This window comes from Salvelinus alpinus, chromosome 6 (genome assembly GCF_045679555.1).
Source record: "Salvelinus alpinus chromosome 6, SLU_Salpinus.1, whole genome shotgun sequence".
Lineage (NCBI taxonomy): Eukaryota > Metazoa > Chordata > Actinopteri > Salmoniformes > Salmonidae > Salvelinus > Salvelinus alpinus.
In genome coordinates, this window is record NC_092091.1 from 73719499 (window position 1) to 73745263 (window position 25765).

Consider the following 25765-nt stretch of genomic DNA (forward strand, 5'->3'; position numbering starts at 1 on the left):
TCAGTATGTTGGCAGCGGCCACTAAATGTTAGTGGTGGCTGTTTAACAGTCTGATGGCCTTGAGATAGAAGCTGTTTTTCAGTCTCTCTGTCCCTGCTTTGATGCACCTGTACTGACCTCGCCTTCTGGATGATAGCGGGGTGAACAGGCAGTGGCTCGGGTGGTTGTTGTCCTTGATGATCTTTATGGCCTTCCTGTGACATCGGGTGGTGTAGGTGTCCTGGAGGGCAGGTAGTTTGCCCCCGGTGATGCGTTGTGCAGACCTCACTACCCTCTGGGGAGCCTTGCGGTTGTGGGCGGAGCAGTTGCCGTACCAGGCGGTGATACAGCCCGACAAGATGCTCTCGATTGTGCATCTGTAGAAGTTTGTGAGTGCTTTTGTTGACAAGCCGAATTTCTTCAGCCTCCTGAGGTTGAAGAGGCGCTGCTGCGCCTTCTTCACCACGCTGTCTGTGTGGGTGGACCAATTCAGTTTGTCCGTGATGTGTACACCGAGGAACTTAAAACTTTCCACCTTCTCCACTACTGTCCCGTCGATGTGGATAGGGGTGTGCTCCCTCTGCTGTTTCCTGAAGTCCACAATCATCTCCTTTGTTTTGTTGACGTTGAGTGTGAGGTTATTTTCCTGACACCACACTCCGAGGGCCCTCACCTCCTCCCTGTAGGCCGTCTCGTCGTTGTTGGTAATCAAGCCTACCACTGTAGTGTCGTCCGCAAACTTGATGATTGAGTTGGAGGCGTGCATGTGATGAATGTGATGAAAACGATTCAAAAAGGACAATTCTGAGTACAATTCTAAAGACAAACTTGCACATGATCATATCAAGGCTATCTGTGCTTATTCAGGAGGTCAAACTATGATATACCCAGTGTTCAACCAAGCAGTCCGGACCAATAGAACAGAGTACACAACCTCCTTCCAGTTCCACTCCCTGCATTTCCAGCTGACGCTAATTCGTCCCCTGAAACTAAACTAAATGTCCTGTCACACCACATATCGAAGAACCAACATGGAGTTTTTGGGTGAAGTAAAAAAGAAAAATCAGATTTGGCTCCTTTCTCTCAAGCTCTCTCGACAAGGGAATTAATCCAACATTTAGAAATAAGTCCTGCTTTGAGATAAATATATTTTTTTTGATTCCACCTTTTGAGTTGATTAAAAAAACTAAATAGGCCTGAGTCTTTTTAACTGTTAAAATCTCTACAAAATCGAGAGTGTAGGGCTCCTGAGCAATCTGAATTGTAAAGATGCATAGAAAAATACAGCAGTCGAACTGTATGTCTGTCAGTGAAGCTCTCTCTCATTCAGAGAGTGAAACGAAACAGGCTGGGTTGATTGTGCTTGGTTGTTCCCTGTGGATTCCCCCATCACTGTAAACCTGTGTTATATACTGTATGTTTTTATTTTTTTTATTTCACCTTTATTTAACCAGGTAGGCAAGTTAAGAACAAGTTCTCATTTACAATTGCGACCCTTGCAAGATAAAGCAAAGCAGTTCGACACAAACAACAACAACGAGTTACACATGGAGTAAAACAAACATACAGTCAATAATACAGTAGAAAAATAAGTGTATATACAATGTGAGCAAATGAGGTGAGATAAGGAAGGTAAAGGCAAAAAAAGGCCATGGTGGCGAAGTAAATACAATATAGCAAGTAAAACACGTGATTGGTAGATTTGCAGTGGAAGAATGTGCAAAGTAGAGATAGAAATAATGGGGAGCAAAATAAATAATAAATAAATACAGTAGGGGAAGAGGTAGTTGTTTGGGCTAATTATAGATGGGCTATGTACAGGTGCAGTAATCTGCAGTAATCAATGTTTACATTGTTCTTCTTCTGCGAGGCCCTTTGCTCCATAATGTAATGCCCAAACAGGGAAAAATCTGATATAAAACTCCTGCTACCAACAACTTCCTTAAAGGTTATATATAGACCTGGGTTCAAATACTAATTGAAACGTTTTCAAATACTTTATCCGTGCTTAATTTAGCTTGCCTGTTTCAATGGAACCAATAGAACAGTCCCCAAAGTGCAAAACCTGCCTACCTTGCACTACAATCAGGTTAAAGAAAACTCTCAAAGTATTATTTACTGTATTACTTACTGTAACTATATTTACTGTACCATTTACTGTAACTAAATGTACTGTAGCATTTATTGTAACTCTATTTTCTGTAGCCTTTCTCGTAACTATATTTACTGTAGCATTTACTGTAACTATATTTACATTAACTATATTTACTGTAGCATTTACTGTAACTATATTTACATTAACTATATTTACTGTAGCATTTACTGTAACTATATTTACATTAACTGTATTTACTGTAACTATATTTACATTAACTATATTTACTGTAGCAATTACTGTAACTATATTTACATTAACTATATTTACTGTAGCATTTACTGTAACTATATTTACATTAACTGTATTTACTGTAACTATATTTACTGTAACTATATTTACATTAACTATATTTACTGTAGCATTTACTGTAACTATATTTACATTAACTGTATTTACTGTAACTATATTTACATTAACTATATTTACTGTAGGATTTACTGTAACTATATTTACTGTAACTATATTTACTGTAGCATTTACTGTAACTATATGTACTGTAGCATTAACTGTAACTATATTTACTGTAGCATTTACTGTAACTATATTTACTGTAGCATTTACTGTAACTATATTTACTGTAACTATATTTACTGTAGCATTAACTGTAACTATATTTACTGTAACTATATTTACTGTAGCATTTACTGTAACTATATTTACTGTAACTATATTTACTGTAGCATTAACTGTAACTATATTTACTGTAACTATATTTACTGTAGCATTAACTGTAACTATATTTACATTAACTGTATTTACTGTAACTATATTTACATTAACTATATTTACTGTAACTATATTTACTGTAACTATATGTACTGTAGAATTTACTGTAACTATATTTACTGTAGCATTTACTGTAACTATATTTACATTAACTGTATTTACTGTAACTATATTTACATTAACTATATTTACTGTAACCATATTTACATTAACTATATTTACTGTAACTATATTTACTGTAACTGTGCCTACATGGGAAAATGTATTATCTAATGTGGTGTAATTTAGAGTTAATTATGTTTTTATCATTCATTTTCAGCACTTGCTCTGTAGCATCAATAAAGCATCATTGAGCATGATTAAAGCAGTTCAATGGGATTCAAAGAGCACCAGCGACGAGTGATTACACCATACATTCTCAACAACTACCAGAAAGGTGCAGCAAATAATTTATAAAACAGACCAGCTAATGTAGGAGAATATAACACATTAGACCAGGTAAAAGGTAATACATACAAAAAAACATGTGTTTGCTTTGTTGCATCATCTTTGAAAAGCAAGAGAAAGGCCAGAAAGTTATGTAGGATTCTAGATGCAATTTAAATGTTGTCCAACAGATGTCAGCAGTGTGTGTGCAAAGTTTCAGACTGATCCAGTGAAGACTTATATCACTACACAATATTTTGTATCAAGTCTGCCAGGAGTTTTCCCAAATGTGCCGAATTGGTTTTCAAGTACATAACTATAGAGAAATTACAAAAATGCTATGGATATACAAAATGTAAGTTCGCACACTCCCAGGAAAGTCATACTTTTCCCTACAGAAAAGACACTAGCCTTCACACATCTAGATGGCCGGGCAGGGCGGGTGTTGAGCCAGAGGCCAAACTTTAGAACCCAGTACCTACATTTGAATACAAAAAAACTACAGTGATTCTTCCTTTAAAAGTTTTGAGCGTATGCCCCGAGATTTAGAGGTAATTTAGCATTTAGTATGTTACCCTGTATCACGGCTTCATTGCTCCAGACCAACACAAGTGTGAGTTAGATCACTCATTATGCATTTGGGTCCCAAGGCGCTAATGTGTCTCTACCTGAATGAATGCTGTCAATGAATGGGCGATATAAACCACATAGAAACTGATAATTGACTTCTAAATCGACATCAAAATTGACTGACTTCAAAATTATATTTCAATGAACAGAATGATGAGGATGAAGATGGTGATTTAATTTAGAACAATATGTAATAATTGCTATTCCTCTGTCCTTGCACGCGCACCTGAAAAAAAGACACTTAAGTACCAACATTCTTTCTGATAGTCTTTAATAAATAAACGTTTTGACTGTTTTGACCAAGTTAATCTGCTCATGTTGTGTGTGTTCAGTTATTGTTGACATTGTGGTTACAATGAACAACATTTCTAATTTAACATCACAGACCAGATTTGCCCTAACGAAAAATGCATCAAGTATATGTGCATTTTTTTAAATCGATTTCAATAATATATTTGTACCACTTTAGATGCTGTGTTTTTTTTACAGTAGTGATGGACAGCTGGAGGCATTTGAAAACATGCTTTCAAACACTTGTTTTTCACAAGTGTAACAGGTTGTGAACTCTGCTAACAATGTTTCCATGATAGGCTATTTGCAGGACAACGGATTAGCAGGTTTATTAGCCCGGCTACTGTAGGTGTGAAAATCCCCCCAAAGTGCAATGTATTCGATGCTTAAGTACTCTAAAGTTTACATTTCTAACTCAAAACCTCATGCGACTGAAAAATGTTGGAGAAAGCATATACTGTACAGTATTTGTTCATCAATCTTTATGCTTTTGTTAACAAAATAATGATAAAAAAGACTTTCAAAATGCAGATGTTTATTTTGAACTACTTTACATCTCAGCTACATTTTAGTTGCACTTCCTCCCAGCTCCAAGACCACGGGTAAAAACCGGGTTAGCAGCCTTTCTAATAAATTGAAATACAAAATAATAATATTATTATTATTAGAACATTATTTTGTTCAATCGTGTACAGTATAGGCAACTCCAACGCCCACAGAGATGATCAATGTATTTGTGGCATTGTTATATTGTTATATTGTCAGTATAGGCAACTCCAACGCCCACAGAGATGATCAATGCATTTGTGGCATTGTTATATTGTTATATTGTCAGTATAGGCAACTCCAACGCCCACAGAGATGATCAATGTATTTGTGGCATTGTTATATTGTTATATTGTCAGTATAGGCAACTCCAACGCCCACAGAGATGATCAATGTATTTGTGGCATTGTTATATTGTTATATTGTCAGTATAGGCAACTCCAACGCCCACAGAGATGATCAATGTATTTGTGGCATTGTTATATTGTTATATTGTCAGTATAGGCAACTCCAATGCCCACAGAGATGATCAATGTATTTGTGGCATTGTTATATTGTTATATTGTCAGTATAGGCAACTCCAACGCCCACAGAGATGATCAATGTATTTGTGGCATTGTTATATTTATTTGCGGCAGGGTAGCCTAGTGGTTAGAGCGTTGGACTAGTAACCGGAAGGTTGCAAGTTCAAATCCCCGAGCTGACAAGGTACAAATCTGTCGTTCTGCCCCTGAACAGGCAGTTAACCCACTGTTCCTAGGCCGTCATTGAAAATAAGAATTTGTTCTTAACTGACTTGCCTAGTTAAATAAAGGTAAAAAAAAAATATTGTTATATTGTCAGTATAGGCAACTCCAAATGCCCACAGTGTCACGTTCCTGACCTTATTTCCTTTAAGTCTTGTTTAGTTGGTCAGGACATGAGCTGGGTGGGCATTCTATGTTATGTGTTTCTATGTTTGGTTTAGGGTTGTCACCTAGCCTGACATGGTTCTCAATCAGGGGCAGGTGTTTTACGTTTCCTCTGATTGGGAACCGTATTTAGGTAGGCTGTTCTCACTGTTTGTTTGTGGGTGATTGTTCCTGTTCATTGCGTTCTTCGTTATCTGTATGTTCACATGTTCAGGTCTGTAGCGTCGTTAGTTTCATTATCTGTTTATTGTTTTGTTCGTGTTGTTAAGTGTTTCCAATAAATATGGAAACATACCACGCTGCGCTTTGGTCCTCCTCTCTTCCACCTAACGACGAGCGTTACACACAGAGGTTGTGAAATACAGGATGAACAGGACACTCACATGATGCGGTAAATTTATTGTTTAAATACTCAAGGCTCCCTTTGTTACTTCGTTTTTGTTATATAAGTAAAATGCTTGAACGAATGAATGATATATATATTGTAGTAGCAATTGAAAGAACACTTTGGAGATCATGGGAAAATGATCAGACCAAATGTCAGGACACAACAGTTCACCTAATACAAGACAACAACAAAATCCCCTAATTCCTGGCTGTAATTTCTGGTTGAAAATACATTTGACCATCATGCTTATCGGTCTATAGAATAATTAGCATAATTTTATTTCTCAACCTATAATTGAAGCGCGCCTCCCAGTCACCATTCAAGTGCAGGCTTCATGTTTCCCTGTATCAGTCAGCATAGCACCACATAAGTCATTTATCATACCAATTATTTTTTCTTTCATAAGATCATTCAAAGTTTAAGGTATGCTCTTCATCTAAAGGATATAAATAACCAATACATAAACAAAAAACATCCAACAGACGGGAGCCTGCTTCTATTGGTAAAGTAATGAATTAACTTTGCCTAAGGAGTAGTTGTGTTCTTTTTGGGCTATTAGCAGGACAATATACTCTTCATTATTTACAAAAGGATAGTCTAATAGCTCTGCTAGGTGTGAACAACCCCCCCCCCCCCCCCCCCCCCAACTTGCAATGTATACCATACTAGTATTTGTTCATCAACATCTTTATGCTTTCGTTAATAAAATAACGATAAAAAATACTTTCCAAATGCAGATGTTTATTTCAACTACTGCACAGCTGCACCTCCCCCCAGCTCCACGACCACAGGTAAACCTTGCTGAGATAATCAATCCATTTGTTGCATTGTTGTACCGTCACTTTCTCAAACCAAAACTTCTTGATGGCCTTCACCAGTTTATCTTTTCTTGTAGGCTTGGCAGAGTTACTGTTACGATCGTCTTTATGTGGAAGAGAGGACCAAGGCGCAGCGTGATACAAATACATCTTCTTTAATTATAACGAAGACGAAACAAACACTTTTACAAACTAACAAAACAAAAAACCGACGAACGTGAAGTTATACAAACTACGTGCACACATGCAACATAGACATAGACAATTACCCACGAAATACCCAATGAATATTTCTGCCTAAATATGGCTCTCAATCAGAGACAATGAACAACAGTTGCCTCTAATGGAGAACCAATCTAGGCAGCCATAGACATACAAACACTTATACTAGATACTGCCCCCATAAACATACAAAAACCCCTAGACAATCCAAAGACACATACATCCCCCATGTCACACCATGACCTAACTAAAATAATAAAGAAAACAAAGATAACTAAGGCCAGGGGCCTGTTGCACAAAAGTAGAATTAAGACATCCGGGATAAATGACTCAGCTGAGCTCAATGAAGCCAAAACATGTGCGTCCAGGCTTAATTGGTTGCACAAAGACCAAGCCAGGATGAGCAGACACGGATTCATTAAGCCAGGTGAAACCAATCCTGGATAGGTGCGCGCTCACGGCTCACTCAAATAGACCCCGCCACAGATCACAGATTAACTGATTTACCATGGCAACTAGAGCCGCGTACTTTTCCCCGTCGGAAGCACAAATCCTCATGGAGGCATACGAGGAGGTAAAAGATATAATTAAGAAGAAAGGCAACACCGCCACAGTGATAAAGCAAAGAGAAAAAGCGTGGCAAAGTATTGCAGACCGCCTGAATGCGTAAGTAGTGCACAATTACACACTCACCGCTCCGCTGAAACATCACAATTACAATTCAAATATTTAATTCACATCTCCAAAAATGCAGTTGTACTGTAATTATGAAACGGTTAAATTTTTAATTGAAATGCACTGCAGATATGAGTGAAATTGTGTAAAGTAACTCCATCACACTGTATAAAGCTATGATACATTTTTTGATATTTCTACTGAAAACAAGACAAAAATACCAAGTAATTTTTTGCAGTGTGACTCCATTAAATGTGTGTGTGTGTGTGTGTGTGTGTGTGTGTGTAGATTAAACATGAACGGGCCAAAACGGACATGGCAGCAGGTCAAAATCAAATACAAGAACATTCTGCAGAATGGTATGGTCCCTGACTAATATTTAACAAAGCACAAGCATATATTGTACCAGAAGGTGCCTGCTCACACATTGTCTGTACTGTTTTAGCAGTGAAAAAGAATACCCACAGACAAGGCACGGGTGGTGGGTCACCAAAGGCTGACCTTACCCCAGCAGAGGACATGGCCTTGGAGCTAAATAAAGGCAGGCCCGTCTTAGAGGGGATCCCTGGGGGGAAAGAGACGAGCATAGGTTCCTCCCAAGATGCCACCCGCTTCATTCAAGGTATGTCCTTCCATCTCTACATGGGATACAACCACATTCATATTGAATCAATTTGGACTGTCTGACTTTGGTTTACCTATTGCCTTGCAGTGTCTGGCAGCACTGTGTTCCTGTTAGAGCCACCAGCACAAGCACCAGACGATGCTGATCCAGTGAGTACTCCATCAAAGGCATACTGTAGGCCTGGCATGTCTTGTCTACTAGCTTCAATATGAATCCGATTAAATGTGATAGGGTGAAGGCCCCAGTGCAGCAGCAACAGCACATGATGGAGACGATGATGAGGAGGAGACCATCTCTCTGGATTCCAGAAGGCATGAGGTATCATGTTAAGACTGTGAAAGTACTATTTACTCTACAATGGTGAGGAGTCCTCATCAAAATCAAAAAATCTAATTTCTTTTACAGGACCCAGATGCTATACAGTGGGAAAACCAGCCTGGCAACATAGTGCGTATTAATAAAAGGACACCACATCCTGCCAAATTCCAGCTGCGCTAATTGTATTGTGTTCACAGAGCTCACAAGCTATCAGAAAGTTGTATGGCAACCACCTCCGGCGCCAAATAGAACTGGCAGACATAGACATTCAGTACAAGAAGAAAAAGATGGAAAATCTTGCACTGGAGTCCGAAATAAAAAAGAGGACAATTAGGAAACTGGACCTTGAAATAAAAAAACTTGAGAGGGAGGTGAGATATGCCTTCAATGTACACTGTATGCTAACTGTAACACAAATGTATTAATCATTATTTTTCTTTCCTCCCCCAGCTCCAAGAAGATGACACAGCTCAAAATAAAAATTAGGTATATTCTCGTAAAGTCAAGTGAGCCATGACATATGAGCTCTTATTGTGAGCACACAGGACGGTGGCATCTTTCTAAGGTTTTTTTTATTTTCCCAGCAATCAGTACAACCAAGTCATCGTTATAAGGCATCGCCCTCTTTTGCCCACCCCCCCAGCACCAGGTGTGGCCACTAGCCTATATGAAGGCCCAAAATTGTGTGTTCCTTTCTGCTCTGACAATGGCATGCCCATTCGTGCGAGATGTGGTGGATGAAGAAGCACTTGTGCTGAGGAGAGCCTTCAGGCGAGAAAGGGTCTTCAGGGACCGGTTGGACCCACTGGCCTTCCCTGATGACCATCTATATGAAAGATACAGGTTTTCTGCAGATGGCATCAGGTATCTATGCAGACTACTGGGTCCCAGGATTAAGCACCGCACTGCACGGAGCCATGCACTGAGTGTGGAGCAAATGGTTTGTGTGGCCTTGCGCTTTTTTGCTAGTGGAGCCTTCCTGTACTCAGTGGGGGATGCAGAACAGCTGAACAAGGCCACAATTTGCCGCACAATAAGGAGTGTGTGTCTGGCTATCAAAGCATTAGCAGATGTCTTCATCTCCTTCCCTGGCCACAGAAGACTCTGTGACATCAAAGAGGAGTTCTATAGGATTGCAGGTAAGAGGATCTACAAATTACAGGACAACTGTTAACACATAGTAGGATACTCATTACTTTGTGTGACAGGTTTCCCCAATGTCATTGGTGCAGTGGACTGCACACACATAAGGATAAAAGCCCCCTCAGGTGCCCATGAGGCCGATTTTGTGAATAGGAAATCCTTTCACAGCATTAATGTTCAGGTGAACATAACTTTTTGATATTGTCCATTGACGAACACTCTGCATTGCCAGTGATGTGCATTGATTGGTGTAATATTCCTCATCTTATGATTTCAGATGGTCTGCAATGCTGACTGTGTGATCAGCAATGTTGTGGCAAAATGGCCTGGCTCAGTCCATGACTCCAGAATCTTTCGGGCCTCTGAAATCTATCAGTGCCTATCACAAGGTAAGCCACACAACCCCTATTTATAACCATCATGGCTGTGTCAAGAATATCACTGTGTTTATGAGGTAGTAATGATGAGATTTTGTGTTGACAGGTGAATTCTCTGGTGTGTTGCTGGGAGACAGGGGGTATGGCTGCCAGCCTTTTCTCCTGACACCTTTCACAGACCCCCAGGAAGCACAGCAGGCCTACAACCATGCCCATGCCAGGACCAGGGCCAGAGTTGAAATGACCTTTGGCCTCCTGAAGGCACGCTTTCACTGCCTTCACAAATTAAGGGTCAGCCCTGTTAGGGCATGTGATATTACTGTGGCTTGTGCTGTCCTCCACAATGTGGCCTGCCTGAGGAAGGAGAGGGCCCCCAGAGTGCCACCAGCCATGGACTGGGACAATCCGGCAATCTTCCCTGATGACGACAGTGGTCGGCTGCTGAGGGACCAATATGTGTTGAATTATTTTAGTTAGTATGTGTGCTTTCAATTTTGGTTAAATATGTCCTGCGGTGGCAGAGGAATTTGGTTTTTTTTGGGTTCGTTTTTTGACGAATTTGGCCTCTTATGATGTTTGTGCGGTATACTGTGTGTAATACAAGGCTGCAGGGAGGCTACTGCATCCATTCATTTGTCTGTTCAGTTGATGTGTATGGATTTGTCCTGCATTTATTTTAGTGTGCAGACATGCAGGGTGTGTTATATACAGACCTTTGAATGTGTATGTATCATTTTGTATAATATGCTTGGATTCTGTGCTTTCCATCTTGTAGAGTCACTGTGACTTCAGTTTCGAAAGGAGCTGATGGTTTACCTGCTTTGTTTTGTCCTTATTCAATAAAGGAACATAATGTTACACATTGTGTTTTTATATTCATATGGAATGTGTATTTGTTTATATGACAGAGTACTAGGGCCACACTGAAGAAAAAGGATAAAGTCATAAATTTATGAGGCTGGTTCTTTCTGCAGAAAAGCTACATATTGTTTTTACAGTTTTGATACTTATGACAATGTGATACTTAATATTCTGGCACATCAGCATGTCTTTGTTTATGAAACCATACTGAAGTACAATTTCACGAAATGCCCCACATCTGTCATTTTAACAACTGTCCTCCTTTAAAACAACTGGTTACAATATTATGACTTGTGTGTTTTTCCCCTCTGTGGCCCTAATATTCTATCATTTTATATATAGCCTTATAGTCTATGGGAAACTGTAAATTATCTAATGATAGCAACATCATCTAAAAATCATTTTTTATCCAAAATCATTGAAATTAATGATCACAAACGTTTAAATAATAACAGTGGGTCTAGTTATATGTGATAACAATGTATAGTGAGCAGTGAAATAACTATTGGTTTCCATTTGTGGTGACTGCTGACTGACATTAGGGATGAGATTAAATAGATCCTGGAATTTAGCCTGGTCTGGAGCAGGCTAGCTCCACAGAATAAATCTCCATGGTAATTTATACCATAACATATCCTCCTGCCCCCTATCCATCTTTAGTGCAACCGGATTACGGATCAATTGAGCCAGGATCACCAAGATATCCTGGCTTAATCCCTTATCCTAGTTTTGTGCAACAGGCCCCAGGGCGTGACAGTTACTGATGAATGTTTTCAGTTGCCAAACAAGTTCAATCGGGTTAAAATCAGGAGACCTACATATAGAGACTAAAAAAATATTTGTAGATATACTGTAGATCTACCATAGGCGACATTAGTCTCACTGGTTTCAGTGCATTTTCTTAAAAGAAAAGACATAGCCTATCAATGTGTAGGCATACTGTGTAATATAATCGATACTTGTGTACTAAAAACGTGAATGTGTTTTTGCAGAGCATACAACCATGCCGACAACCATCCGTGGAGATCAGTGGACAAAGAGCTGGACAACGTACCAGACCGAAAAAACACATGGTTCCCAAGAAAGTGGTTAGTTTTCCTAGATTCATAAAATGTGTTTCTGTACGCAGCATTTGTGTGTTGGAGGCACTTTTAATTCTTAATTGATCTACCGTTTCTATCATAGGCCACTGTAATCGATACGGACCAACCCCTACAGATATATACATGTATTATTAACCCTGCATTATAATTGTATAAAAGCCCCTTAGATGATCATTTAGAATCTAATTAGATCTACAACACATTTTATTGATCTGACAGTATTTTCATTTCGAGATTCTGGTAAACTCTTTGATGTTTCCTTTTATGTGTCCTTCCAAGTATTACTGGATTATTCTCCATGGCAACCAAGAAAATGTATTTCTTAGTTAGGTTGGCTTTTTCGGAGATCAGATCAGACCGTTTTCATTTGATATTTGTGCGTCCAGAACAAATACTTTTTCGCTTTTATAATATTCCTGTTGCTATTGTTACATGTAAATACAATATATGTAGAGGGTTGACTTTCTTCACCAGTTTTCTTACAATTTTGTACAATTGTGTGATTAGCCTACCAGTTCGTGTAACTGTAAGTTAATTCTCTTAAGAGGAGTTATGGTGTATAATTTTTCTATTTTTATCAATTGTGTATAGAGATGTTGACATTAGTGTTTTATGTAATACTGTTTATTGGATTTACATTGTAGTAATTTTATATTTATTTTATCCTGTTTCCCTATATACACAGACTACATGTAAAATCTGGTTCATCATTAAACTGTGTTTGGACCGACCTGGCTAGTTCTCTGAGGAATTTATGATAGCATAGGGAGTACTTTTTAAGGTTTCCCTAATCTCGGGGAAATGGAACCGTCGGCTGGGTAGTGATACACAGTGGTGAGAAGTATGTGCGTAGGTGTAACGATCGTCCTCCTCCTCTTCGTCCGAAGAGGAGGAGTAGGGATTGGACCAAAGCGCAGCATGAAAGTTTGACATAACGAATTTATTAAAGAAAAGACGAAACACGATAAACACTCGAAAGGATTACCAAAATAACAAAACGACGTAGACAGACCTGAACATGGAACTTACATAAATACACGAAGAACTCACTAACAGGAACAGACTACATACACGAACGACAAAACGAAACAGTCCCGTGTGGTGCACATACAGACACAGGAGACAACCACCCACAAACAAACAGTGTGAACAACCTACCTTTATATGGTTCCCAATCAGAGGAAAACGTCAAACACCTGTCCCTGATTGAGAACCATATAAGGCTAATTACAAACAACCTAAACATAGAAACACAAAACATAGAATGCCCACCCCAACTCACATCCTGACCAACTAAACACATACAAAAATAACAGAAAACAGGTCAGGAACGTGACAGAACCCCTCCCTCAAGGTGCGAACTCCGGACGCACCACCAAAAGTCTAGGGGAGGGTCTGGGTTGGCATCTGTCCACGGTGGCGGCTCAGGCTCTGGGCGTGGTCCCCATCCCACCATAATAAATCCCCGCTTTTTTAGCCTCCTCCCAATGACCACCCTCCAAATTAACCCCACCGGACTAAGGGGCAGCACCGGACTAAGGGGCAGCACCGGACTAAGGGGCAGCACCGGACTGAGGGGCAGCACCGGACTGAGGGGTAGCAACATCAGAATGAGGGGCAACATCAGAATGAGGGGCAACACCAGAATGAGGGGCAACACCAGAATGAGGGGCAACACCGGATTGTCTGGCGGATCCTGGCTGGCTGGCTCTGGCGGATCCTGGCTGGCTGGCTCTGGCGGATCCTGGCTGGCTGGCTCTGGCGGACCCTGGCTGGCTGGCTCTGGCGGACCCTGGCTGGCTGGCTCTGGCGGACCCTGGCTGGATGACGGCTCTGGCTGGTCATGGCTGGATGACGGCTCTGGCTGGTCATGGCTGGATGACGGCTCTGGCTGGTCATGGCTGGATGACGGCTCTGGCTGGTCATGGCTGGATGACGGCTCTGGCTGGTCATGGCTGGATGACGGCTCTGGCTGGTCATGGCTGGATGACGGTTCTGGCTGGTCATGGCTAGATGACGGTTCTGGCTGGTCATGGCTGGATGACGGTTCTGGCTGGTCATGGCTCGCTGACGGCTCTGGCTGGTCATGGTTCGCTGACGGCTCTGGCTGGTCATGGCTCGCTGACGGCTCTGGCTGGTCATGGCTCGCTGACGGCTCTGGCTGGTCATGGCTCGCTGACGGCTCTGGCTGGGCATGGCTCGCTGACGGCTCTGGCTGGTCATGGCTCGCTGACGGCTCTGGCTGGTCATGGCTGGATGACGGCTCTGGCTGATCCTGTCTGGCGGAAGGCTCTGGCTGATCCTGTCTGGCGGAAGGCTCTGGCTGATCCTGTCTGGCGGAAGGCTCTGGCTGATCCTGTCTGGCGGAAGGCTCTGGCTGATCCTGTCTGGCGGAAGGCTCTGGCTGATCCTGTCTGGCGGAAGGCTCTGGCTGATCCTGTCTGGCGGAAGGCTCGGGCTGCTCCTGTCTGGCGGAAGGCTCGGGCTGCTCCTGTCTGGCGGAAGGCTTTGGCTGCTCCTGTCTGGCGGACGGCTCTGAAGGCTCATGGCAGACGGGCGGCTTTGCAGGCTCAGTACAGACGGGCGGCTTTGAAGGCTCAATACAGACGGGCAGTTCATGCGGCGCTTGGCAGGCGGACAGTTCAGACGGCGTTGGGCAGACGGGCAGTTCAGACGGCGTTGGGCAGACGGGCAGTTCAGGCGCCGTTGGGCAGACGGGCAGTTCAGGCGCCGTTGGGCAGACGGCAGACTCTGGCCGGCTGAGACGCACTGTAGGCCTGGTGCGTGGTGCCGGAACTGGAGGTACCGGGCTAAAGACACGCACCTTCAGGCTAGTGCGGGGAGCAGCAACAGGGCACACTGGACTCTCAAAGCGTACTATAGGCCTGGTGCGTGGTGCCGGCACTGGTGGTGCCGGGCTAAGGGCACGCACATCAGGGCGAGTACGGGGAGAAGGATCAGTGCGTACAGGGCTCTGGAGACGCACATGAGGCTTGGTGCGTGGTGCCGGAACTGGTGGTACCGGACTGGAGACACGCACCTCAAGGCTAGTGCGGGGAGCAGGAACAGGGCTCTGGAGAGGCACAGGAGGCTTAGTGCGTGGTGTCAGCACTGGTAGTACTGGGCTGGGGACACGCACCACAGGGCTAGTGCGAGGAGCAGTAACAGGACGCACAGGACTCTGGAGACGCACAGGAGGCTTTGTGCGTGCTGTAGGCACTGTCTTAACCAGACGGCTAGCACGCACCTCAGGACGAGTATGGAGAGCTGTTCCCGGTGACATTAACTCCCCAACACGTTCATTCGGACGGATGCCGTGCCTCATGCACCAAACCAGTACATCCCTCATAACTCTCTCCTCCAATTTCTCCATTAACCTCTACCAAACCCGGATCCGGGATCCCCCCCATCACAAAAGCTGACTAGCATAGCCTAGCCTAAAGCCACAGGGATATCATATAATAAAATGTTCATGAAATCACAAGTCCAAGACACCAAATGAAAGATACAGATCTTGTGAATAAAGCCATCATTTCTGATTTTTAAAATGTTTTACAGGGAAGACACAATATGTAAATCTATTAGCTAACCACGTTAGCAAAAGACAACTTTTTTTTTACTCAACCATTTTCTTACTGCATCAGTAGCTATCACAAATTCGGCCAAATAAAGATATAAATAGCCACTAACCAAGAAACAACCTCATCAGATGACAGTCTGATAACATATTTATTGTATAGCATATGTTTTGTTAGAAAAATGTGCATATTTCAGGTATAAATCATAGTTTACCATTGCAGCGACCATCACAAATCTCCCCAAAGCGACTAGAATTACTACAGAGAGCAACGTGTATTAACTATTTACTCATCATAAAACATTTCTTAAAAATACACAGCGCACAGCAATGGAAAGACACAGATCTTGTGAATTCAGACAATATTTCAGATTTTCTAAGTGTTTTACAGCGAAAACACAATAAATAGTTATATTAGCATACCACATGTGCAAACATTACCCCAGCATTGATTCAAGGCAAAGAGAGCGATAACGTTATCACCACCAAAATATATTAATTTTTTCACTAATGTCGTGGAAACTTGGTTCAAATATAACGCTTTATCAGAACTTGTGAAATCAAAACATGCTTTTATTTACAATTGTATAACCATCTGGAATGTCCCGCGGAACACACCCCTCCCAGAGCACTGGTTCGCTCTTTATACCCAAATAGCATATGAGTCCACCCCATATGCAAATAAGCATACTTCCCCTAATTCTTCCTGCCATCATTATCTTTTTAGTTCAGGCTTCCTGCTTGTTCACGCATACTAACGCCCATTATCTGCTTTCAGTTAAATTATAATAGTGGCCAGACCCTCTATCTTAGTGTGTCCAATTGCTTCAGGCGCCTAGGTGTCTGACACATACGTAATGGAATGGTCAGACTATATGTCTAGTGGGTCTAAGTTCCCTAAACACATATTTCTCTGACAGGTGTATCTCTTAAAAGAATCAGCAGACTATGTGTCTAGTGTCCAATTACTTTAAGCGCCTATCTGTCTGACATGTATGTTTTTTTAGTGGAATGGGTAGACTATAAATCTAGTGTGTCCAAGCGCCCAGGCGCCGACATGTCTAGTCAGTCTGTCAGCACAATGGAATCAGCATACTATGTGTCTCTTCTCTTCATGTGGTCTGTTATTTTACTGTTCAGCTGTCTTATGTCTTTATAAGTTATCCATGTGTCTAATCTTTTTCCTACACTAACCTTCTCAGAATTCTTCAGATGACACTCCTGTAACATCATATTACAACATACATATAGAGTTTGTTCGAAAATGTGCATATTTAGCCACAAAAATCGTGGTTATACAATGAGAAAAGTAGCCAAGCTGGACAGAAAATGTCGGTCGCCTTCTTGGAGAGTCACCTAGTCTAATCAATAAATAATCATAAACTTGACTAAAAAATACAGGGTGGACAGCAATTGAAAGACAAATTAGTTCTTAATGCAATCGCTGAATTACATTTTTTAAATTAACCTTACTGCGCAATACTGGGTGCAATACATGGTGCGATAGCGCAACGCTACACGGAACAGGACGCACAGGACTCTGGAGAAGGCACAGGAGGCTTTGTGCGTGCTGTAGGCACTGTCTTAACCAGATTATCTTAACCAGGATTATCAATAAATAATCATAAACTTGACTAAAAAATACAGGGTGGACAGCAATTGAAAGACAAATTAGTTCTTAATGCAATCGCTGAATTACATTTTTAAAATTAACCTTACTGCGCAATACTGGGTGCAATACAGGGTGCGATAGCGCAACGCTACACGGAAAAAAATGGCGTCTTATACATTTTACTTTTTCAACAGAACGAATTATCAGCATAAATAGTACTTACTATTAGCTGAACTCCCATCAGAATCTTGGGAAAGGTGTCCGTTGGCCAAAATAATCATTGCTGGGTTGGAGAATGTTTCCTTCGACGTTGCAATTAGCAGTACAGAATGGCATTCGAGAGAGAGATACCCAACTTCCTACAACGCCAGAAAATGAAATGCCTGAAAATCGCAATATACTGACATAAACTGATATAAATCGGTTTAAAATTACAAGATTATGATGTCTTTAAAGCCTATATCGAATAAAAACATGACCGGAACCATCTAAGTAGCTAAAACCAGAGCTTCTACGAGGACATGGCAAGCTCCTCTTCGCGCGCAGTTGAAGATCCAAAAGAGCGTACACCGTGGTTCCAAACCATTTATAACCTCTGGGAACTACGTAGAGACTCCATTTCAACTCTCCCTATTCGCTAACAACCAGGGGAAGGCGTATGCAGTGCATCTCAACCAATAGAAGACAGGCAAAGTTAAAGACAGGTCTCAGAGCAGATGAGAAAATTTGCCATTCTCACACAGACATAGGAAAAGTGCTCTAAGTCCAGTTCTCTTTCACTCACAGATATAATTCAAACGGTTTTAGAAACTAGAGAGATTTTTCTATCCAATAGTAATAATAATATGCATATTGTACGAGCAAGAATTGAGTATGAGGCAGTTTAATTTGGAGACCAATTTGTGCTATGTCGAAATGGCACCCCCCTAGTGGCAAGAAGTTAACTCTTTTACTGTCTCTGCGTCACTCACCTCCAAATCCGCCCTCACCGGCTCCTTACGGTTAGCAGGAGGAGTTGGCTCACGTCTCCCGACTGACCCAACTAAACTACCCGAGAGCCACCCCCCAAGACATTTTTGGGTTTGACTTACGGGCTTCCAGCCTTGTTTCCGTGCTGCCTCCTCATATCGCCGCCTCTCTGCTTTCGCTGCCTCCAGCTCAGCTTTGGGGCGGCGATATTCTCCTGGTTGAGCCCAGGGTCCCTTTCCGTCCAATATTTCCTCCCAAGTCCATGAGTCCTGGTTCTTTGACCGCTGCTGCTGGTTCCTCTCATGCTGCTTGATCCATGGTTGGTGGGTGGTTCTGTAACGATCGTCCTCCTCCTCTTCGTCCGAAGAGGAGGAGTAGGGATTGGACCAAAGCGCAGCATGAAAGTTTGACATAACGAATTTATTAAAGAAAAGACGAAACACGATAAACACTTGAAAGGATTACCAAAATAACAAAACGACGTAGACAGACCTGAACATGGAACTTACATAAATACACGAAGAACTCACTAACAGGAACAGACTACATACACGAACGACAAAACAAAACAGTCCCGTGTGGTGCACAGACACAGGAGACAACCACCCACAAACAAACAGTGTGAACAACCTACCTTTATATGGTTCCCAATCAGAGGAAAACGTCAAACACCTGTCCCTGCTTGAGAACCATATAAGGCTAATTACAAACGACCTAAACATAGAAACACAAAACATAGAATGCCCACCCCAACTCACGTCCTGACCAACTAAACACATACAAAAATAACAGAAAACAGGTCAGGAACGTGACAGTAGGATACCTACTGTTTGTGTGGAAGTATGTGCGCAGCTATAAAAATGGATGTCTTTGTATAATGGACTTCAGAGCGTTCTCGTGAATAAACTGTACTATCTTCTTGCATGAGCTGAGTCTTTGACTAATTACTATTAAACCCATGGTCTTACAGATCTTGGGGATTGGTCAGAGCTATTGATTGTCAGTTATTATCATTGGGATTGAAAATTATTTTGACAGTTTGACAGAGGTGAGCTGGAGGAAAGGATTGTGGAAATCTACATCAGAGCTGGGGGAACGGTGCGAACACCACCCCGATACATCTGCAGAAAGGCTAGCTACATGACAGTTACAACACCCTTAACGAGTAAAGAGACCAACTACAGACAAGCTAAAACAACCTGACTGAAGAGAGAGAATGTCTCAAACTGTGTGTGTGTTTGAGAGAGAGATTGAGTGTGTGTGTGAGAGAGAGATTGAGTTAACCATTCAGCATGACCCTCAACATGATAACTACTAGACATCATAACTTAACCATTCAGCACTATATCCAACCATCAACATGATAACTACTAGACATCATCACTTAACCATTCAGCACTGTATCCAACCGTAATGCTGATAACTACTAGCCATCATCACTTAACCATTCAGCACTGTATCCAACCATCAACATGATAACTACTAGCCATCATCACTTAACCATTCAGCACTGTATCCAACCGTAATGCTGATAACTACTAGCCATCATCACTTAACCATTCAGCACTGTATCCAACCGTAATGCTGATAACTACTAGCCATCATCACTTAACCATTCAGCACTGTATCCAACCGTAATGCTGATAACTACTAGCCTACCTAAAAGAGATATAGACATATTAGTGTACTGCCTTCATGCAGTGCTATCTAGTGAACTATACATCTTAACATTGACAATGGCTATTGAGGGATATATGTTAACATATACCGTGTTTGTTTGTGTGCTTGTGTGCGTGATTGAATGTATGTGTGTGTGTGTGTGTGTGTGTGTGTGTGTGTGTGTGTGTGTGTGTGTGTGTGTGTGTGTGTGTGTGTGTGTGTGTGTGTGTGTGTGTGTGTGTGTGTGTGTGTGTGTGTGTGTGTGTGTGTGTGTGTGTGTGTGTGTGTGTGAGAGAGAGAGAGATTGAGTGTGTGTGTGAGAGAGAGATTGAGTGTGTGTGTGTGAGAGAGAGAGAGAGAGAAAGAGAAAGAGAGAGTGCGAGAGAGAGAGAGAGAATGAAGGAGGAAGTTTTGTTTTGTTTGTGTGTGTGTGTGTGTGTGTGTGTGTGTGTGTGTGTGTGTGTGTGTGTGTGTGTGTGTGTGTGTGTGTGTGTGTGTGTGTGTGTGTGTGTGTGTGTGTGTGTGTGTGTGTGTGTGTGTGTGTGTGTGTGTGTGTGTGTGTGTGTGTGTGTGTGTGTGTGTGTGTGTGTGTGAACGTACACATTAGCTTAGCCACAACTGCCTGTGTATTTTGTTGATACTTCCCTAGAGTTAACACCTACAGCAGTCACACAGACAGACACACACAGATGACTCAGAGACAAATAAATCACTAGAAGCAGAGACTTACTGTATAGTAGACCTACATAGATAGAAAGACACAGGCATTGTTAAAGATGCCAAAGGTCATCTATACTGAACCAGATATGAACAAGAAGGTCAAGTTTGACAGAGGTGAGATGGACGAGAGGATTGTGGTTATCTATGTCAGTGCAGACACCCCGAGAGACGGTGAGACCAGCACCAAGAGAGAAGAGACAGCAGACACTGCTCCTAATAATGGACCAGGAGACCAGCACTCAGGTAACACACACACACACGCACACACACACACACACACACACACACACACACACACACACACACACACACACACACACACACACACACACACACACACACACACACACACACACACACACACATCATAAAAGTCTCCTGTATTTGTCCACAGAACATGATAGCTCAGAGAAGAGACCCTTCCTAGTTGCTGCAGTGTGTCTGGGGCTGTTGTGTGTTCTCCTACTGGCTGGGATCATAGGCCTGTCTCTCTACTGTGAGTTTGTGTCCAAATTCATTGCTTATCACCTAGTTGTAAGAAGTGCTGTTTACTAAGCACTAAGGTGTTTTACCTAGTAACTATATGTTTATAATTTGTAGATAACAGAGTCATCAAGGATTCTGAGGAAAAAAACAAATGTTCACAGAGTTGTTCCATTCATAAAATCAACGCAACTGAAGAGAGAGACCAGTTACAGATGTCGTGGAAAATCGGTTCAAAACACAACACTTACAAGAACTTGTAAATTCAATATAGGCTTTTAATACAATGTATCACAAGCCGGGATAATCCGCGGATCACACCCCTTCCCAGAGCACTGGCTCTGTCTTTATACACACACAGCACATGAGTTCATCACATACGTAAATTAAATTACTTCTCCTAGGTCATCTGCCACTATTATCCTTCATTTCAGGCTTCCTGTTTGTTTACACCCAATAACGCCTGTGTCCGCTCTTGATTAGATTATAATGGAGGCAGGACCCTCTCGTGTTCTAAAATTAATATATGTCTATCTTACCCTAATCACTTATGGCCTTTACCCTAAGCACTTATGGCCTTTCCTCTCTATTTAATCTTCATTTTGGTGTCCTGCTCTTTCCATAAATGCACTTTAAAGCACGTATGGCTTTGGCCATCTGCTAATCTTTGGTTTCCTGTTTTTACTAGAATGGCAAATGCACTCACGTGTTGCCTTCTCCTCCTTCTCCGGATTCTAATGTACACCTGTCTTTTGCTCAATAGTGTGATATCTGTCTTTTATATGTCTAAGCATTTACTCCTACACAGACCAGATACAACAACCTGACTAAAGAGAGAGACCAGCTACAGACCAGATACAACAACCTGACTAAAGAGAGAGACCAGCTACAGACCAGTTACAACAACCTGACTAAAGAAAGAGACCAGTTACAGACCAGATACAACAACCTGACTAAAGAGAGAGACCAGCTACAGACCAGTTACATCAACCTGACTGAAGAGAGAGACCAGTTGCAGACCAGTTATAACAACCTGACTAAAGAGAAAGGCAATATTCAGGCAAAGCTTTTTGTGATAGGTGAGATGTAAACTGTGATACATTATAATAATTATATATCAATGGGTTTATGAGTTTAAAGATACTGGCTAAGTTTCTCAATGTGTTCAACTTTGCTCTTCAACAGAGCAGCATTGTAAGGAGGGATGGAGATACTTTGACTCCAGTTTGTACTTCCTCTCTACTGAGAAGAACCTGGGAGGAGAGCAGACAGGACTGTCTGGAGAGAGGAGCAGACCTGGTGATCATAAACAGCAGAGATGAACAGGTGAGAGAGAGAGAGTGTGAGTGTGTGAGAGTGTGAGAGTGTGTGAGTGAGAGAATAATTTTCATCAGTACACTAATACGTGTCCAGTATTTTATAAATATATTAAAAGTGACCTCAACAACAGACACTTCTCTTCAGCCTCCACCTGACAGCCTGGATTGGTCTGACTGACTCTGTTACTGAGGGGACCTGGAAGTGGGTGGATGGCACATCACTGGCCACAGGGTGAGAGATTTGACCATTTTACCCTGTGATATTGAGATACAAAACAACAATGATATTTTGCTTCTAATCATGTTCATATTAATGTATGTTTCAACTCATGGATGTCATTCAATGAGAACTATAGATGTATTATAGAAATCAAGTCATATTTGCAAATTAAAATGTCATTATATAAAACATAGATATCATTCTTAATAATGGTATGCTCATCTTACAGAGTGTGTCTGTAAAACATAAGACTATGTGTTTAATTGAGGAGGATGTTTGTACCACAGTGTCTGACTGTCTGGTTCTCTGTGTTGTTTAGGTACTGGGGGGCTGGACAGCCTAATAATAGTGGTCTGTTCTATGGGCAGGAGGACTGTGTTGAGATATACTATGAACAAGATGACCCTGTAAAGACATGGAATGATGACAAATGTGGTACAAATCACAACTGGATCTGTGAGAAAGCGATGTAAGAGTAATCTACTCTAACAATCTCTCTCTTTCCCTCTCTCTCTCTCTTGTAGTTCTTATGTTGATGGTTGGTTACAGTGCTGAATAAGTGATGATTCCACCTAGTGGATAAAGTGAGAGATGAACTCACCATAGAAGTTAAATAATGATATTACAGACTTGTCTATGAGCTCTTTTTCAATTCGACTTTACTCAATTCCTCTTCACATCCTCTCTCCTCGCCTCCTTCTCAAAACACATTGGAGAATACAATCCTAGGGGAGGGACCTTGGACCTTCTCCTCTAATTGGGTTGAGAAGGAGGAGAGGAGATAGGAGGAGAGGAGATAGGAGGAGAGGAGATAGGAGGAGAGGAATCTAGGAAAGACTAATTGAGATAGAGCCTTAGCGTCAGAGAGACATAGACGAGGAGGAAGAAACTTAAGAGAATGAGGAAGAGAGAAACAATAAGACAAATAATTTGTTGTGTTTAGAATTAGAGGAGAGTATGTAGACATACTGTACTCTGTAAAATGATTCTCCTTTATTTTTATTAGAAACATGTTATGTGATTTGCCATAGGCTTTGTTTAGTAAAAATTATGTAAACCTATGATTAAAACTATGATTTGTTGTTAACAACAGATATCCGACTGTTGTTAATCCTGTAGCTACTGGTAATAACCATGATATCTGACTGTTTTTAACCCTGTAGGTACTGGTATTAACCATGATATCTGACTGTTTTTAACCCTGTAGGTACTGGTATTAACCATGATATCTGACTGTTGTTAACCCTGTTGGTACTGATATTAACCATGATATCTGACTGTTTTTAACCCTGTAGGTACTGGTATTAACCATGATATCTGACTGTTGTTAACCCTTTAGGTACTGGTATTAACCATGATATCTGACTGTTATTAACCCTGTAGGTACTGGTATTAACCATGATATCTCACTGTTATTAACCCTGTAGGTACTGGTATTTACCATGATATCTGACTGTTGTTAACCCTGTAGGTACTGGTATTAACCATGATATCTGACTGTTGTTAACCCTGTAGGTACTGGTATTAACCATGATATCTGACTGTTGTTAACCCTGTAGGTATTGGTATTAACCATGATATCTGACTGTTTTAACCCTGTAGGTACTGGTATTAACCATGATATCTGACTGTTGTTAACCCTGTAGGTACTGGTATTAACCATGATATCTGACTGTTTTTAACCCTGTAGGTACTGGTATTAACCATGATATCTGACTGTTTTTAACTCTGTAGGTTCTGGTATTAACCATGATATCTGACTGTTTTTAACCCTGTAGGTACTGGTATTAACCATGATATCTGACTGTTATTAACCCTGTAGGTACTGGTATTAACCATGATATCTGACTGTTTTTAACCCTGTAGGTACTGGTATTAACCATGATATCTGACTGTTGTTAACCCTGTAGGTACTGGTATTAACCATGATATCTGACTGTTTTTAACCCTGTAGGTACTGGTAATAACCATGATATCTGACTGTTGTTAACCCTTTAGGTACTGGTATGCCAAACAGCCTGATAATGCAGGTCCTACTGGGGACGAGGACTGTGCTGAGATACACGAAGATCAGAGTCCTCTAAAGTCATGGAATGACATGTCATGCGACAGCAAACTCAACTGGATTTGTGAGAAAGTGTTTTAAAATCACCATGACAACATACTGTACCACATACACAGTGCACAGAACTTCCTCCTCTGCCTCTGTCTCTCTGTCTTTGTCTCAAACTCAGGCACACAAGTATATTAATAAAAGTCCTACTTGTTTCCTGACATTGTAGCGTCCTGTTTACCAGAGTCAACATGAAGATAGTACATCAGACTCTGCTATATGGGTCTCAAAAGAGGGAAGTTAAGTTGTTATTTTCAGTGGTTCAACGAGCTTCAGTCAAAAACTGTTGAAGGAAATAGTTTCCTAAATGTTCGTTAACCAATTTAATTGTAACAATGCAAACACTCTGTCCGTTTATAAGAATTTGTAAGATTCTTATTTTCATACAATAGACAGAGACCCGTGTCCAAATTAATCAATAGCATTTATTCTCGAGAGATCTCTGACCAAAAAAAACATGTACATTAGGTTATATATCACAAACAGCGTCATAGCTTTCTAAATGTCCCTCCTCTTCTCCGACAAGGACAAGCTAATCAAAAGTCCATTCCAACACACTTACGCACATATCTTACACACAATATCTGGATTATCTCCTGAAGTCTCACCATAGTTTATTACCACTTAGCTGACAGTTCCAGTCCCCCCCAGATACGGAAAACCTAGAGGGGCTTATGCTGTCTTCCCTTATCTCCACAGAGTTATAGCTTAGTCGGATCAAACATAGGTTAATGATCCACTTAATTTTCTTTAGACTCACACAGACATCCCTTTCTTCCCCCATACATGCTACATAACCTCTTCCTTATGAACTAACATTATTTATCAATATAGAAAAACAGGGTTAAATGTATACATCGTTTAGTCATTTATTCATGAAATTCCTAACAAAAACT

The 25765-nt window shown here is 41.3% G+C and overlaps 3 protein-coding genes and 1 pseudogene across 8 annotated transcripts in view; 3 read left to right on the top strand and 1 right to left on the bottom strand.

Moving 5' to 3' along the window:
* LOC139579332 (C-type lectin domain family 4 member M-like) overlaps positions 1-25765 on the bottom strand; it is a 403007-nt gene that overhangs the window by 76242 nt on the left and 301000 nt on the right. The gene's annotated exons all lie outside the window — the stretch shown is intronic.
* Positions 771-1256, top strand: LOC139577921 (NAD(P)(+)--arginine ADP-ribosyltransferase 1-like; annotated as a pseudogene).
* On the top strand, positions 7383-11112 carry LOC139579337 (putative nuclease HARBI1). Of its 6 annotated transcripts, XM_071407907.1 has the most exons (11): positions 7383-7761; positions 8059-8129; positions 8216-8392; positions 8483-8544; positions 8627-8713; positions 8801-8842; positions 8911-9084; positions 9164-9199; positions 9298-9852; positions 10134-10245; positions 10340-11112. In XM_071407907.1, the coding sequence occupies exons 1-8, from the start codon at positions 7604-7606 to the stop codon at positions 9197-9199; spliced, it is 807 nt and encodes a 268-aa protein (XP_071264008.1). In that variant the 5' UTR covers positions 7383-7603; the 3' UTR covers positions 9298-9852; positions 10134-10245; positions 10340-11112. The 6 variants fall into 6 exon arrangements, with proteins under 6 accessions (XP_071264008.1, XP_071264007.1, XP_071264006.1 ...); XM_071407906.1 differs by having other exon boundaries at positions 8911-9199; XM_071407905.1 differs by having other exon boundaries at positions 8911-9852.
* LOC139577922 (C-type lectin domain family 4 member M-like) lies at positions 20791-24902 on the top strand. Its single transcript, XM_071405046.1, has 6 exons — positions 20791-20977; positions 22009-22277; positions 22403-22543; positions 22668-22768; positions 23076-23225; positions 24755-24902. The coding sequence occupies exons 1-6, from the start codon at positions 20791-20793 to the stop codon at positions 24900-24902; spliced, it is 996 nt and encodes a 331-aa protein (XP_071261147.1).